General features: G+C 42.2%; 1 protein-coding gene across 4 annotated transcripts in view; it reads left to right on the top strand.

Moving 5' to 3' along the window:
• The window catches only part of MOK (MOK protein kinase), a 62,125-nt gene that overhangs the window by 12,506 nt on the left and 34,873 nt on the right, over nt 1-14,746 (top strand). For all 4 annotated transcript variants that reach the window (XR_013386938.1, XM_077910669.1, XM_077910668.1 and 1 more), the window contains one exon: nt 11,020-11,134. Coding sequence is in view for 2 of the 4 variants with exons in the window: in XM_077910669.1 (XP_077766795.1) it covers nt 11,020-11,134 (115 nt within the window). In the remaining 2 variants the exon portion in view is untranslated. Of the gene's footprint in view, nt 1-11,019; nt 11,135-14,746 lie in introns of those variants that run through there.

Below are 14,746 nucleotides of genomic sequence, written 5' to 3'. Positions count from 1 at the left end.
CAAGTTCTCTCCCAATGGAATCGCACAGAATTTGCTTAATCCTCCAGCAATACATTGTGACAAGAGGTGTAAAATGTTTTCAATCAGGGAAGCACATTAGAGACCCAGGGTTTTTACTGGGAGCTGACAACATAGATACCCTCTTCCCCAGTGCATAGATTTGAAATCTTGCCTTGCTGGGAGCTAGATTGGTTAATTTTTTGTTCAGAGAAGGACAAGAGGACAAGAGGAATTCTAATAATTTTGTTTACAGATCTTCAGTTTGGGGATCCTGAACAGCCCTGGGAGATGTTAACGTTTTCTTTGGAGACAGGCCTGGTTATGCATCCCACACCCCTCCCAACTGCCCTTCCTTACCCTGGAGACTCACCACATACTCAAGGGAAGGCACTCAGGAATTTTGCTGTTAAACATGGTTCTCCTTATTTTACCCTGCATCTCCTAAATATAGTTGCTCTTGGAACCCTCTTTTGTGGAATACTCATTAGGTTTTGTGGAACCCAATTTGGAAAGTGCTAGTCTGAAGACTCAGCACAGGTAGTTTTCCCTGCTGATGTTACGCAGGGAGGCCCTTCCTGGTCTGATAGCCCATCCTTTTCTTTCTTTCTTTTCTTTTTTTTTTTTTAATTAGGCTCCACACCCAGTGTGGAGCCCAACATGGGGCTCAAACTCATGACCCCGAGATCAAGACCTGAGACAAGATCAAGATTCAGGGCAGCCGGGTGGCTCAGCAGTTTAGCGCCACCCTCAGCCCAGGGCGTGATCCTGGGATTGAGTCCCACATTGGGCTCCCTGCATGGAGCCTGCTTCTCCCTCTGCCTGTGTCTCTGCCTCTCTCTCTGTCTCTCTCATGAATAAATAAATAATCTTTAAATAAAAAAAAAAAAATCAAGATTCAGATGCTTAACTGACTGAACCACCCAGTCACCCCTACTTTTCTTGTAATGCAGATCAGTCATGAGACTTGGCTGCTGTCATGGTCTTTGCTGCAGACCAGCTTATCATATACAGATTTCCTTATGTACTAATAGAATAGTCTTAATACTAAATTCATAATACTCCATTGCCGAAGCTTTCTTTGTTTTTGTGGTTGTTGTTTGTTTGTTTCTGTCTTGGGTAATATAATGCCAGGACCAAGTTGACCTTTCAACAACACAGGTTTGAACTGTGGGTCCACTTATATATATAAAGTGAGCATGTCCATGTAACTTGCTCCAAGATCGGAAACAGCATTACCAGTATCCTGGCAGTTCCCTGGGTTTGTTCCAATAACACCACCTCCCAAGAGGAACCACTGTTCTGGCTTCTAAGGCCACAGACTTATCTGTTTTAATATCTTTACTGAGGTATAATTTACATACTATAAAGTTCACCCATTTCAAGTCTACAACTCTGGGATGCCTGGGTGGCTCAGCAGTTGAGCATCTGCCTTTGGCTCAGGGCGTGATCCTGGAGTCCTGGGATCGAGTCCCGCATTGGGCTCCCTGCGGGGAACCTGATTCTCCCTCTGCCTATGTCTCTGCCTCTCTCTGTGTATGTCTCTCATGAATAAATAAATAGAATCTTTTAAAAATGGGGCACCTGGGTGGCTCAGCCGGTTGGGTATCTGCCTTCAGCTCGGGTTGTGATCTCAGGGTCTGGGATTGAGCCCCACATCTGGCTCCCTGCTAAGTGGGGAGTCTGCATCCCTCTCTGTCCCTGCCCCCTCCTGCTCTCACACGCATGCTCTCTCAAATAAATACAATAAAAAAAAAGAATCTTAAAAAAAATAAAGTCTGCAACTCAATGATTTTAGGTGTTTTTTACTGCATTGTGCAATGACTGTCATGATAATCTGTTAAAACGTTTTCATCATTCCCAGAAAGCATCTGTACTCGTTAGCAGTCACTCTCCATCCTCCCCACCTACCCAACCCAGGCAGCCACTAATCTATTCTCTGTGTGTATGGATTTGCCTCTTCTCATCATTTCATATAAATGGCCTTTTGTGTCTGACTTCTCTTATCATCATGTTTTCAAGGTTCATCCATAATGTAGCTTGTGTCAGGATGTCATTCCTTTCTATGGCTGAATAATACTACACTCTGTGGATAGACCATATTTTGTTTATCCATTTGTTAGGTGATGGACATTTGAGTTGGTCACTTCCATCTTTGGCTATTATGAATAATGCTTCTGTGAGAATTTGTGTACAGGTTCTTGTTTGGACATAAATGTTCATTTCTCTTGAGAAGTAGAATTGCTGGGTCATATAGCAATTCTGTTTAACATCTTGAAGAATTTCTAAACTGTTTTCCACAGTGGCTGCCCCATTTTACATTTCCACCAGCAGTGTGCCAGAGTTCTCCCTTCTCCACATCCCCGCCAACACTTTTTTTTTTTTTTAAAAGATTTTATTTATCCATTCATGAGAAACACTGAGAGAGGGAGGCAGAGACACAGGCAGAGGGAGAGCAGGCTCCCTGTCGGGAGCCCATTGCGGGACTGATTCGAGGACCCCAGGATCACACCCTGAGCCAAAGGCAGACCTTCAACCACTGAGCCACCCAGGTGTTCCTCACCAACACTTGTTTGATTCTAGCCATTTTAGTGGGTATGAAGTGGTATCCTATGCTTTATTTTATTTTTTTATTATTTTATTTTTTCAAAAAAGATTTTATTTATTTATTCATGAGAGACAGAGAGAAAAACAGGCTCCAAGGAGGAAGCCCGACATGAGACTCCATCCCGGGACTCCAGGCTCACACCCGGGACTGAAGGCGGCACCAAACCACTGAGCCACTGGGGCTGCCCTGTTTTGTTATTTTAAATCATCTCATAAATTATTTTTATTTCATAGATTGCCATTTGCTTTAAGATGATATTAAAATGCTTTTTAATTTTATAATCCATTTTCCTTAAAGGAACCATAAGAAAAATATCCCATTATCCCTTAAATTGTTTTTAATTAATCACTTAAAAAAAACCCAGAATACAAATACAAAGTATAACCTAAAAAAAGCATAGATGGTTATATGGTGAAAAATGGGTCTCCTTTCTGCTCCTATCCCCAGCCATTTAGATTTCCTCCCCTGAGGTGACCACTGTTGATACTTTATGTTTCTTCTAGTTCCTTCTGTATATAGATGAGCATACATGTGTATGTGTGTTTTAGTTTTTTATTGCCGCTGTAATAAATTGTCAGAAACTCAATGGCTTCAAGCAATACAAATTTGTTGTCTTAGAATTCTGGAGGTCAGAAGTCTGAAATGAGTTGCACTGGGCTAAAATCAAGTTGCTGGCAGGGCTGTGTGCCGTCTGGAGGCTTTAGAGGAGAATCTGTTTTCTGGCTTTTTCTTTTTTTTTTTTTTTAAGATTTTATTTATTTATTCATGAGAGAGAGAGGCAGAGGGAGAAGCAGGCTGCATGCAGAAGCCTGATGCGGGACCGATCCCCGGACTCCAGGATCGCACCCTGGGCCAAAGGCAGGCGCTAAACCGCTGAGCCACCCAGGGACTCCTGTTTTCTGGCTTCTTCCAGCTTCTAGAGGCCACATGCATTCCTTAACTTGTAGACCCTTCCACCGTCTTCAAAATCAGCAGTGTCACCTCTTCTAGTCTCTCTGACTCTGTCCCCTCTGCTGTCTCCTGCTGCTTGTAAGGACCTTGGGGCTACGATGGACACACCAGTAAGTTTAGGATCCTTTCTTATTTTAAGGTCAGCTCATTAGCAATCTTAACAAATCCCTTGGTAGTCTTAGTTCCCTCTTGCTATGCAGCCTAACATTCACAGGCTTCAGGGACGTGGATGCTGCTGAGGGGCCATTCTGTTGGATACAGAATGTATATATACCTATCTTTCTTTCGTTCTTTTTTCGTTTTCCTTTACTGAAGAAAAATAATGTTTTTCTTAGAGTAGGAAAATGTTATGTTCTGCTTGTAACCTGGGGCTGCTGCAACAAAGTGCCACATGTTTGGGGGCTTAATACGACAGAATAGTATTCTCTCCCGGTTCTGGAGGCCAGAAGTCTGAAATCAAGGTGTCAGAAGGACTGAGCTCCCTCTGGAGGCCGCAGGGGCAGGTCCGTATCTTCCCCTTCCAGCAGCTCTAGCACTCTGCCTCTGTCTTCTCATGGCCTCCTCTAATATGTCTGTCTGTCTGTCTGTCTCTCTTTTTATTGTGGGGAAAAATAATGACATGAGCTCTACCCTCTTAATAAGCTTTTAAGTGTATGTTATTGCTAACTGTGTGCACGTTGTATAAGAAATCTCTAGAATGTTTTTACCTTGCATGACTCCATACCCACCGAATCATAATTCCTCATTTCTCCCTCCAGCCCCTGCCAACCACCATTCTGCTCTGGGTGTCTCTTATAAGGACACTTGCCTTTGGATTTTAGGGCCCACCTGGATAATCCAGGATGATGTTCTTGTTTCAAGATCCTTCACTTAATTATGCCTGTAAAGACCTTCCAAATAAGGTGACAGTTACAGGTTCCAGGGGTTAGGACGAGGGTATATCTTTTTGGGGTCCACCACTCAACTCACTACATCCTCTCAGTGCTTTTTATCTCCCTCCCTAGAAATCGTCTTTGGAAAATAAATTTTTGTGAGAAGCTTTAACAATGATTTCTTGTCATTTCTTTCAGGAGTTGTTGAACATCTACCATATGCACAGGTTCTTATTTCCTCCTGTGGCAATTACTACAGTATGGCAGTATTATGTGGTATTTTGAATGGTAATAACATGGTTAGATGCTGTTCTTGGGGAAAAGCATTTTCTCCAAATATGTAATTACAAATAGGAATTTCTCATTTTGTGTGGCCTGAAGCTAAAGTATTTGAAAATATACACTGAAATTGATCGTTATTTTGAGTAAGATTGCAAAGTAACATTAAAGTGAATATTACACATATATGAATATTTATAGGTAAGAATAATACCATACCAAATACTCTGTATCAGTAAAATTGGTTGATGTATGTATTAACACTGTGATGAATTGTTGGGGGAAGCAGTTCGCTGTGTGCCCTGAGCTTCTCTACAAGTTCTTGCTGAGTGTGCCAGATGACAGGACTTATCTGGCTTCTGTGCTGCTTATTCAGAAAGTGCTGGGCCTTTGGCCCCGGGGTCCAATCCTGTAAAGCAGTCCGTTGCATGTACAGGTGTCATCTGGGCCCATCATGTCACCACAATGAGACTTTGGGGCAGGGGGACGAATGTGAATGTGCTGATGCTTGCTGTACCATGAGTCATAAGGTCTTTGTCTCTAATCCAAGAGTCTATGTCTTCTGCTAGTACTCATGAAACAGTAGCAGACTAATTTGACAACTTGTAAGTAAGTAAAATCTGAGACCAAGATAAGTTTGTTCTGAAAAATTAGGTATAGATTGAATTTTTTAGCTAAAGTCACTGAATATTTATTGAAAATAAAAATTTTTTAAAGTGGACTCCATACCCAGTGTGGAGCCCAAAGTGGGGCTTGAACTCATGACCCTGATATCAAGACCTGAGTGGAGTTATATGCTATAAGAGTTATATGTTATAAGAGTTATATGCTCCACCAACTGAGCCAGCCAGGCATCCCGAAAAGATTATTTTTTGTGTGTAAAATCTTATAAATACAAATTCTGAAAAGCCTATCATTGTTTTATGACACGATGTTTACATATCAGGCATAGTAAGGTATGCTTACTAGGTGCTGTAATGGATACATAAACCCCCAAATCTCAGGGGGTTTCCACAAGAGAGGTATTTTTCATGGTTCATGTGAAGTCCTATGTGGGTGTTCCCCATTGGGAGACTTTCCTGGTAGTTTCTCCATCACCTTTATCTTCTCAGGTATCCTGGGAGTTCATTTCTCTCTCAGCTGGTCAGAGGTGTGAGCATGTGGGTGTGTGTGTTTTGGGGGGGGTCCACGTGTCAGCGGTTCGGTTTTTCCTTTTTTTTCTGCCTGCTGTCTTTGAGCATGCTGTGGCTGCCACGGCGACTGCCACTTCCTCTGCTTTTACTTTGTTATTCTTCTTATTATGGATAACTTCAAGCATGCCAGAAGTAGAGAAAATAATATGGTGAGCCCTCATGTGTACCATCACCTGGTTTCAACAGTGATGACATTTTGCCACTCTTACCCCTGCCACTTTTTTTTTCCTGGAGTCTGTAGTGTTTATTGTTGCTTTTTAATGAAACAGCATTCTCATGGAAAATCTCTAACTTAGATGATGAGGATGAGACACTTGTAACTTACCCCTCAGAGAGAGCCACAAAATGTTTTGTCTTTAAGGAATAATCTGTGTCATTATTATTTTTTCTTTTTTCTTTTCTTTTTTTTTGAGAGGGAGAGGGTGGGGGTAGGGCAGAGGAAGAGAAATTCCCAAGTAGGTTCCATGTCCATCAAGGAGCCTGACCCGGGGCTCGACCCCATGACCCTGAGATCACTACCCAAACTGAAACTAGGAGTCAGACACTTAACCTACTTAGCCACCCAGGCACCTCTAATCTGTGTCATTTTAAAAAATATATTAAATATATTCCATTATGTGGATAACCATATGTAATTTGTCTAGTTCCATGATGGGGGTAACCATCAGTTTTTCCCTATTAAATAATGTTGAACTAAGATCCTCGTATCATGCCTATTTGAGCAAATATTTTTTTTTTAATTTTTATTTATTTATGATAGTCACACAGAGAGAGAGAGAGGGGCAGAGACATAGGCAGAAGGAGAAGCAGGCTCCATGCACCGGGAGCCCGATGTGGGATTCGATCCCGGGTCTCCAGGATCGCGCCCTGGGCCAAAGGCAGGCGCCAAACCGCTGCGCCACCCAGGGATCCCCTATTTGAGCAAATATTTTTTATAGGATAAGTTCTTTATTTAGAATTGCTGTGTCGGAGGGTATGAATGTCTTACAGATTTAACAAGTATTGTCGGGACACCTGGGTGGCTCAGCAGTTGAGCATCTGCCTTTGCCTCCGGAATTCCGGTATCGAGTCCCGCATCGGGCTCCTGCATGGAAGCCTGCTTCTCCTCCCTCTCTGCCTGTGTCTCTGCTGCTCTCTGTATCTCTCATGAATAAATAAGTAAAATTAAAAAAAAAAACCCCAGGTATTGTCAAATTGCCTTCCAAATGCCTATCCCAGTGTACACGTTCAGCAGTGGCAAATGAGAATGTATAAGAGCATTTTAAAGCAAATCCCTACACATCATATCATAACCTGGCAATCCTTCAATATTTCTTGCTAACAGATAAGGACTTTTTTCATTTTTATACATTTCCCCTTTTAAAACTTCAATCCAATTAATTAACATATAGTGTTTTATTAGTTTCAGAGGTGAATTCAGTGATTCGTCAGTTGTATATAAAACCCTGAGCTCATTTTATCGTGTGCCCTCATTCATGCCCATTCCCCTCCCCTCCAGCAATCCTCAGTCTGTTTCCTGTGACTAAAAGTGTCTTATGGTGTGTCTCCCTCCTGATTACATCTTGTTTTATTTTTCCCTCCCTTCCTTTATGATCCTGTTTTGTTTCTGAAATTCCATGTAGGAATGAAATGATAATATGGAATATTTGATATGATAATTGTCTTTCTCTGATTGACTTATTTCACTCAGTATCATACCCTCTATCTAGTTCTATCCATGACATTGCAAATGACAAGATTTCTTTTTTTTTTTTTTTTTGGTGGCTGAATAATATTCCATTGTATATATACCACATGTTCTTTTTTAAAAAAAATTTTATTCAGGAGAGACACAGAGAGACACAGAGACACAGGCAGAGGGAGAAGCAGGCTCCATGCAGGGAGCCCAATGCGGGACTTGATATTGGTACTCTGGGATCACAACCTGAGCCAAAGGCAGATGTTCAACCACTGAGCTACCCAGGCGTCCCTATACCACATGTTCTTCATCCATCCATCTGTGGATGGACATCTGGGCTCTTTCCATAGTTTGGCTGTTGTGGACATTGCTGCTATAAACATTGGGGTGCAGGTGCCCCTTTGGATTACTGCATCTGTATCTTTGGGGTAAATACCCATAGTGCAATTGCTGGGTCATAGGGTAGCTCTAATTTTAACTTCTGGAGGACCCACATTGTTTTCCAGAGTGGCTGCACCAGGTTGCTTTCCCACCATTATTAGAGGGTTCTTCTTTCTCCACATCCTTGCCAACATCTGTTGTTTTCCTGACTTGCTAATTTTAGCCACTCTGACTGGTATGAGGTGGTATCTCCCTGTGGTTTTGATGTGTATTTCCCTGATGCCAAGTGATGTGGAGCTTTTTGTCATATGTCTGTTGGCCATTTGTATGTCTTCTTTGCAGAAAAGTCTGTTCATGTCTTCTGCTCACTTTTGACTGGATTATTTGTTCTTTTGGTGTTGAGTTTAATAACATATTTATGTTTCTTTTTTTTAATTGAAAGAAAATTTTAAAGGTTTTATTTATTCATGAGAGACACACACACACACACACACACACACACACAGAGGCAGAGACACAGGCAGAGGGAGAAGCAGGCTCCATGCAGGGAGCCCGACGTGGGACTCGATCCCAGGTCTCCAGGACCACACCCCAGGCTGAAGGCAGGTGCTAAACTGCTGAGCCACCCAGGGATCCCCTACATTTCTTAAAAACATTATCACTTCTCAAAAAGTTGTGTCTTTTATTGTTGGTTTGTTCCAATCAGAAGACACACAGGCATTAAAAAAGTGTCTTGTCTGAGAGAGATGTTGAAGAGGATGGCCTCCTTTGGAGTTGTGCTGTGCCCTCTGCCTGTGTAGGGTTGGGACCCAGAGGTAATGGGCTTTTTATGGACTGAGTCTGTTTGATAGGTTTCTGATCTGTTCATTTCTGGTTAGCTCCACACTCAAGGTTCTTTCTTAGACATAGTTCAAAAGCCTACCCTATTTCGTTTAGGTCTTGCTTTCTGTGTCTCGTCCCAATCTGTGGAACCTCCCTCAAAGCTCTGTGAAGCCAATACCTGACTAGGATGCGGACGAGCTGTCTCTCTGTGATCTTGGTGCCATCCTGAACCATTTGTACGACTGTGAGGTCTCTCAGACTGCTCCTGTCAACATTATTTTCCAGACTTACGCTCCTATTATTTGGACTACCGGAGCTTTTTCAACCCAGTAAGACTTTCCTTTCTGGGTTTTTCTTTTTTTAAAGATTTTATTTATTTATTCATGAGACATACACAGAAAGAGAGGCAGAGACATAGGCAGAGGAAGAAGCAGGCTCTCTGTGGGGAGCCTGATGTGGGACTCGATTCCAGGACCTTGGGATCACGACCTGAGCTGAAGGCAGGTTCTTTTTTTTTTTTTTTTTTTTTTAATTTTTATTTATTTATGATAGTCACAGAGAGAGAGAGAGAGAGAGAGAGAGAGAGGCAGAGACATACGCAGGGGGAGAAGCAGGCTCCATGCCCCGGGAGCCCGACGTGGGATTTGATTCCGGGTCTCCAGGATCGCACCCTGGGCCAAAGGCAGGCGCCAAACTGCTGCGCCACCCAGGGATCCCTGAAGGCAGGTTCTTAACCGCTGAGCCACCCAGGTGTCCCCTTTCTGGGTTTTTCTCACTCCTTCCATTTCTGCTTGAAAAGTAGCCTTTTCTTTTCTTTTCTTTTCTTTTCTTTTCTTTTCTTTTCTTTTCTTTTTTTCTTTCTTTTCTTTTCTTTCTTTTCTTTTTCTTTCTTTTCTTTCTTTCTTCTTCTTTCTTTTTAGTAGCATTTCTTCCCTGAGTTTGTTGTTGTATGAAATCTTTTGCTTGGGCAATCAGTAGTGTTCCACACACCCCACCACACTGCCCCTTTCCACCGCCTTCCAGAGGCTGGCAGGCCCTGGAGACATTGCTCTGTGAAGGCAGCAGTTACTGCAGGCAGCACTTGGGACTTTGCCGTGGTACACCAGGCTCTCCAGTGCCCCAACTTGCTGTCTACCACCTGACTGCATTTTTTAGATTGTTTAGATTTTTTGTTCTCAGCACCTCATCTCAAGATATACATGCCTGCATCTGTCAGGGTTTGGTCAGGAAAACAGAAACTGCTCTAGGTATTTCAAACAGGATGAGATTTAACACAGTGAATGAGAGATTGTGAAACCATTATCTGCAATGGACTGACTGATGGTGGTGGTGGCAGTTTTAAAACCAGGGAAGCTACTATCAGCTTTCAGAAAATCAGGAAATGCAAGAATGAGAGGAACTTGCCACAGATCACCTGGGCCTCCGTAGAACCCCAGGGGCTGATGTTCAGTAGAATGCCCTGAGGCTGCTGGTGCAAGATCACCATAGCCAAAGCCCTTGCTCAGGTGCTCCTGCTAGAGAGCCCCAGTCGGCCTCCACTGCTCTGGTTGCCTATTTTCCAGCCCTTATAGGGTAGCTGAGCCTCTGACCACTGGTGGCATTCAGGCTGAGACGTTCCCTGCTGTACGAGGAGGAGCACAGACAGACTAGGAGGAAATGGTGCTCATTGCCAACACACAACCTAGCTGGGTTTTTTTTCCCCAATGTAAGAAAATCCTGTTAACTTTTTTTTTTCCCCGGTTGTATTGAGAAATAATTGGCACCCATCACTGTGTAAGTTTAAGGAGTACAGCATGATGGCTTGGTTTACATATTGTGAAATGATTACCACGATAGGTTCAGCTAACATCCATCTTCCCCTGTAGATTTGATAAAAAGAAAAAAGGAAACAAAATTTTCTGCTTGTGACAGGGTCCCTTAGGACTGTTCTCTTAACAACTTTCCTGTATGTCATACAACAGTGTTAGCTGTGGTCTGTCATCTTGTGACATGTTCCATCCCTGTGCTTTTTTATTTGTAACTTGGAAGTTTGCTCTTCTTGACCATCTTCTCCAGTTCCCCTGTGCTTGCAGCTTCCTGTGAGTTGAGGGGAGCCCTGAATCCTAGAAACCAGAGTAATAGTCCTCGGTATGTTGGCATTGGGCTATTGTATAAATGGGTAAAAAAGCTTGCTTCTGGAAGTGAGTACAAAGTATATGCATACATAAATTTCATCTGTGTAATTGTTTTTATTCGTAGACTATAAAGCCATTGGCAAAATAGGAGAGGGAACGTTTTCTGAAGTTATGAAGATGCAGAGCCTGAGAGACGGAAGCTACTATGCATGCAAACAGATGAAGCAGCACTTTGAAAGGTAGGTGGGCAGATAATGTACTCACAACTAAATGCAGCTACAGGTTTAGAGCAGGAAGGGCCACTTAGTGTGAAAAGTTATTCATGTAATAACACCTATTAGGGACTAACTTATGTTTATGATAGTTATGAGCTAACTTCATGTTTATGATACTATTCATGTTTATGATAACTCTTCTGTTTATGATTATATTCATGTCCAGGCTTACTGTAATATCAGTAATTAATGGTCACAAAACATTTAAATTGTAAAAGTATGCCTCACTTTAAATAACCTATATGTTCCTGAAAGTTGTATGTTGGACTCTTATAATAGAATCTTAATAGTTGAAATATAAATTGGAAACCTTAGTCTCCATGTATTAGAGGTACCTATGATTTAATTATTTGTGAATCAATTAATATATTGGAAAACAATTTCCAGATAGAGTTGGAAAAATTATTCCCTGAAAGGAATCAGTTGCCTCTTGTGGAGAGGGAAGCTCTCTTATTCTAGGTTCATCCCTTGGAGGACTGCTGTGGCTTTGGCCCTCAGAGCAGTCTCTTAAATCCCTCACACTTGCAGCTTTCTAACATAGGGCACTAATGAGCCAGACAGCAGATGTGATTAGGCAGCTCTGTCAGAATAATGAAGCAGCGGCTGCCTCACGGCAGCTGGGAAACTTCAGTAGAGAGGCTTGAAGCTCAGCCTTTGTTTAATATCAAAGGAATTGAGGTCTCTAAATAGTAAAAGCAAGTTGTAAAAAAAAGTAGACATTCCCCAACATCCACACACAGTCTTCTGAAGTGTTTCAGGATATAAACCTTGATTTTAGACTCTTAGTACAAAAGATTGTTTCTCAGATCAGAAAGGAGCACAGGACAGTTAGAGAGTATTGAGAATAGTAATGTCACCTTTGTGACCTCCCCATGGGGTAATTGTAACCATCCCTGGTTTGCACACGAAGAGAGGTGCTCAGAGATCTGAAGTAGCTTGACAAGTTGTCACTATAGGTCACTAGGTGGGCAGAACCATATTTGAATCCAGATTTCACCGACCCAGAATCTTCCCCCTTCACTGCCCAGAGCATCCGGTTCTTTACCTACTGCTGCCAGGACTCTGAAGCGTCTGGGTCTTCAGCTTTTCCTCTGTTCCTCCCTTCCTCTGTGTGTTCTGCATCTCTGGGTTTATCTTTCTTCCTACTCCACCTTTACCTTTAAACTATTTGGGGTGGAGGATTTGATGCACAGTGTACTAACTATCCCATACCCAAAGAGCAGGCTTCCTGAAACAACTACCTTTGAGAGAAGCACCGCACCCCCAGAGTAACAGAGAAAGGACTTTGAATGGCGGGATGTGATGCATTTGCACATCAGGAGAGGATTGGAATCCCCCATCAGGTTCCACTGTCAGGCTCAGGGGTGGATGTGCTTATAGCAATGATTGCTGGCTGTTATTTTGTTTAGAGATAGATATAAAAAGTGGACTGGACAGAGCCTGCAGACTTGAGGCATTTCTGGGATTATTTGTGTGTCAGAGGAACATGCGGTTACACTTGTTCTGTTGAGCTGGCCGTCAGGAGAAATCACACTTGGTCATGGGTGTGCCTTCAGGAAGATAGAGATATCTGTAATACGGTACAGAAAGGTGTCCATCAAAGATGGTGTTCTTTCCCGAAAGTCCGTAATCTGTTTAATTATGAGAATACATCAGACCAAATTAAGGGGCATTCTAGGGAATACCTGCCTGGTACCCCTTAAAATTGTCAAGTTAGCAAAAAACAAAAGACAGGAACCGTCACAGACTGGAGGTCAGTATGGGAACATGATGACTTAATTATAATGATGTGTCCTGGGTCCTAGAAGAGAAAATGACATTCACGGAAAAGCTGGGGAAATCTAAATAAAATGTCTAGTTAATAGAACTGTACAAACATTACTTTCTCAGTTTTGATAAATGTTGCGTAAGATGTTAACACTAGGGGAAGCTGGGTTATGGGGACTTTCTATCTGGTAACTCTTGTGTTAGTCTAAAATGATTTCAAAGTAAAAAAAAAAAAATCAAAATAAATAAAAGTAACCACTGACAATATGGAATTGCTCCTGTTGCTGCTAAGCTTCCTCCTGATATTTCTTTTTTTTTTTTAAGATTTTATTTATTTATTTCTGAGAATACACAGAGAGGAGAGAGAGAAGCAGAGACACAGGCAGAGGAAGAAGCAGGCACCATGCAAGGAGCCTGACGTGGGACTCGATCCTGGGTCTCCAGGATCAGGCCCTCGGCCAAAGGCAGTGCTAAACTGCTTGAGCCACCTGGGCTGCCCCCTGATATTTCAAAGATATCAAAGATACTAATGTTTCATTATTTTCTTCTCTGTAGTTGTCATCCATTTTTGAGAAGTAAATAAACATATGTTATTTAAACATATGGTCCTCTCTTGTTAAATCTGTACCCCACAGTATCAATTGGTAAAGGTACTGCTGTTATTTCTAACTTACAGGAAGAAATGACTTCATTGTTTCTTTTTTTTTCTTACATTTTTTTTTAAATTTCTTTTTATTGGAGTTCAATTTGCCAACATATAGGATAACACCCAGTGCCCATCCCATCAAGTGCCCCCCTCCCAGTCACCCCACCCCCCGCCCACCTCCCTTTCCACCACCCCTTGTTCGTTTCCCAGAGTTAGGAGTCTCTCATGTTCTGTCTCCCTCTCTGATATTTCCCACTCATCTTCTTTCCCCTTTATTCCCTTTCACTATTTTTTATATTCCCCAAATGAATGAGACCATATAATGTTTGTCCTTCTCTGATTGACTTATTTCACTCAGCATAATACCCTCCAGTTCCATCCACGTCGAAGCAAATGGTGGGTATTTGTCGTTTCTAATGGCTGATTCTTCTTTATCCATTCATCTTTCGATGGACACTGAGGCTCCTCCACAGTTTGGCTATTGTGGACATTGCTGCTATAAACATTGGGGTGCAGGTGTCTCGGCATTTCACTTCATCTGTATCTTTGGGGTAAATCCCCAGCAGTGCAATTGCTGGGTTGTAGGGCAGGTCTATTTTTAACTCTTTGAGGAACCTCCACACGGTTTTCCAGAGTGGCTGCACCAGGTCACATTCCCACCAACAGTGCAGGAGGGTTCCCCTTTCTCCACATCCTCTCCAACATTTGTTGTTTTCTGTCTTGTTAATTTTCCCCATTCTCACTGGTGTGAGGTGGGATCTCATTGTGGTTTTGATTTGTATTTCCCTGATGGCAAGTGATGTGGAGCATTTTCTCATGTGCTTGTTGGCCATGTCTATGTCTTCCTCTGTGAGATTTCTGTTCATGTCTTTTGCCCATTTCATGATTGGATTATTTGCTTCTTGGGTGTTGAGTTTAACAAGCTCTTTATAGATAGTGGATACTAGCCCTTTATCTGATAGGTCATTTGCAAATATCTTCTCCCATTCCATAGGTTGTCTTTTAGTTTTGTTGACTGTTTCTTTTGCTGTGCAGAAGCTTCTTGATGAAGTCCCAATAATTCATTTTTGCTTTTGCTTTTCTTGCCTTCATGGATGTATCTTGCAAGAAGTTGCTGTGGCCGAGTTCAAAAAGGGTGTTGCCTGTGTTCTCCTCTAGGATTT

The sequence above is a fragment of the Canis aureus genome, chromosome 9 (genome assembly GCF_053574225.1).
Source record: "Canis aureus isolate CA01 chromosome 9, VMU_Caureus_v.1.0, whole genome shotgun sequence".
Taxonomy (NCBI): Eukaryota; Metazoa; Chordata; class Mammalia; order Carnivora; family Canidae; genus Canis; species Canis aureus.
The sequence above is the reverse complement of the archived record's forward strand: the minus strand, read 5'-3'. Positions and strand labels throughout refer to the sequence as shown.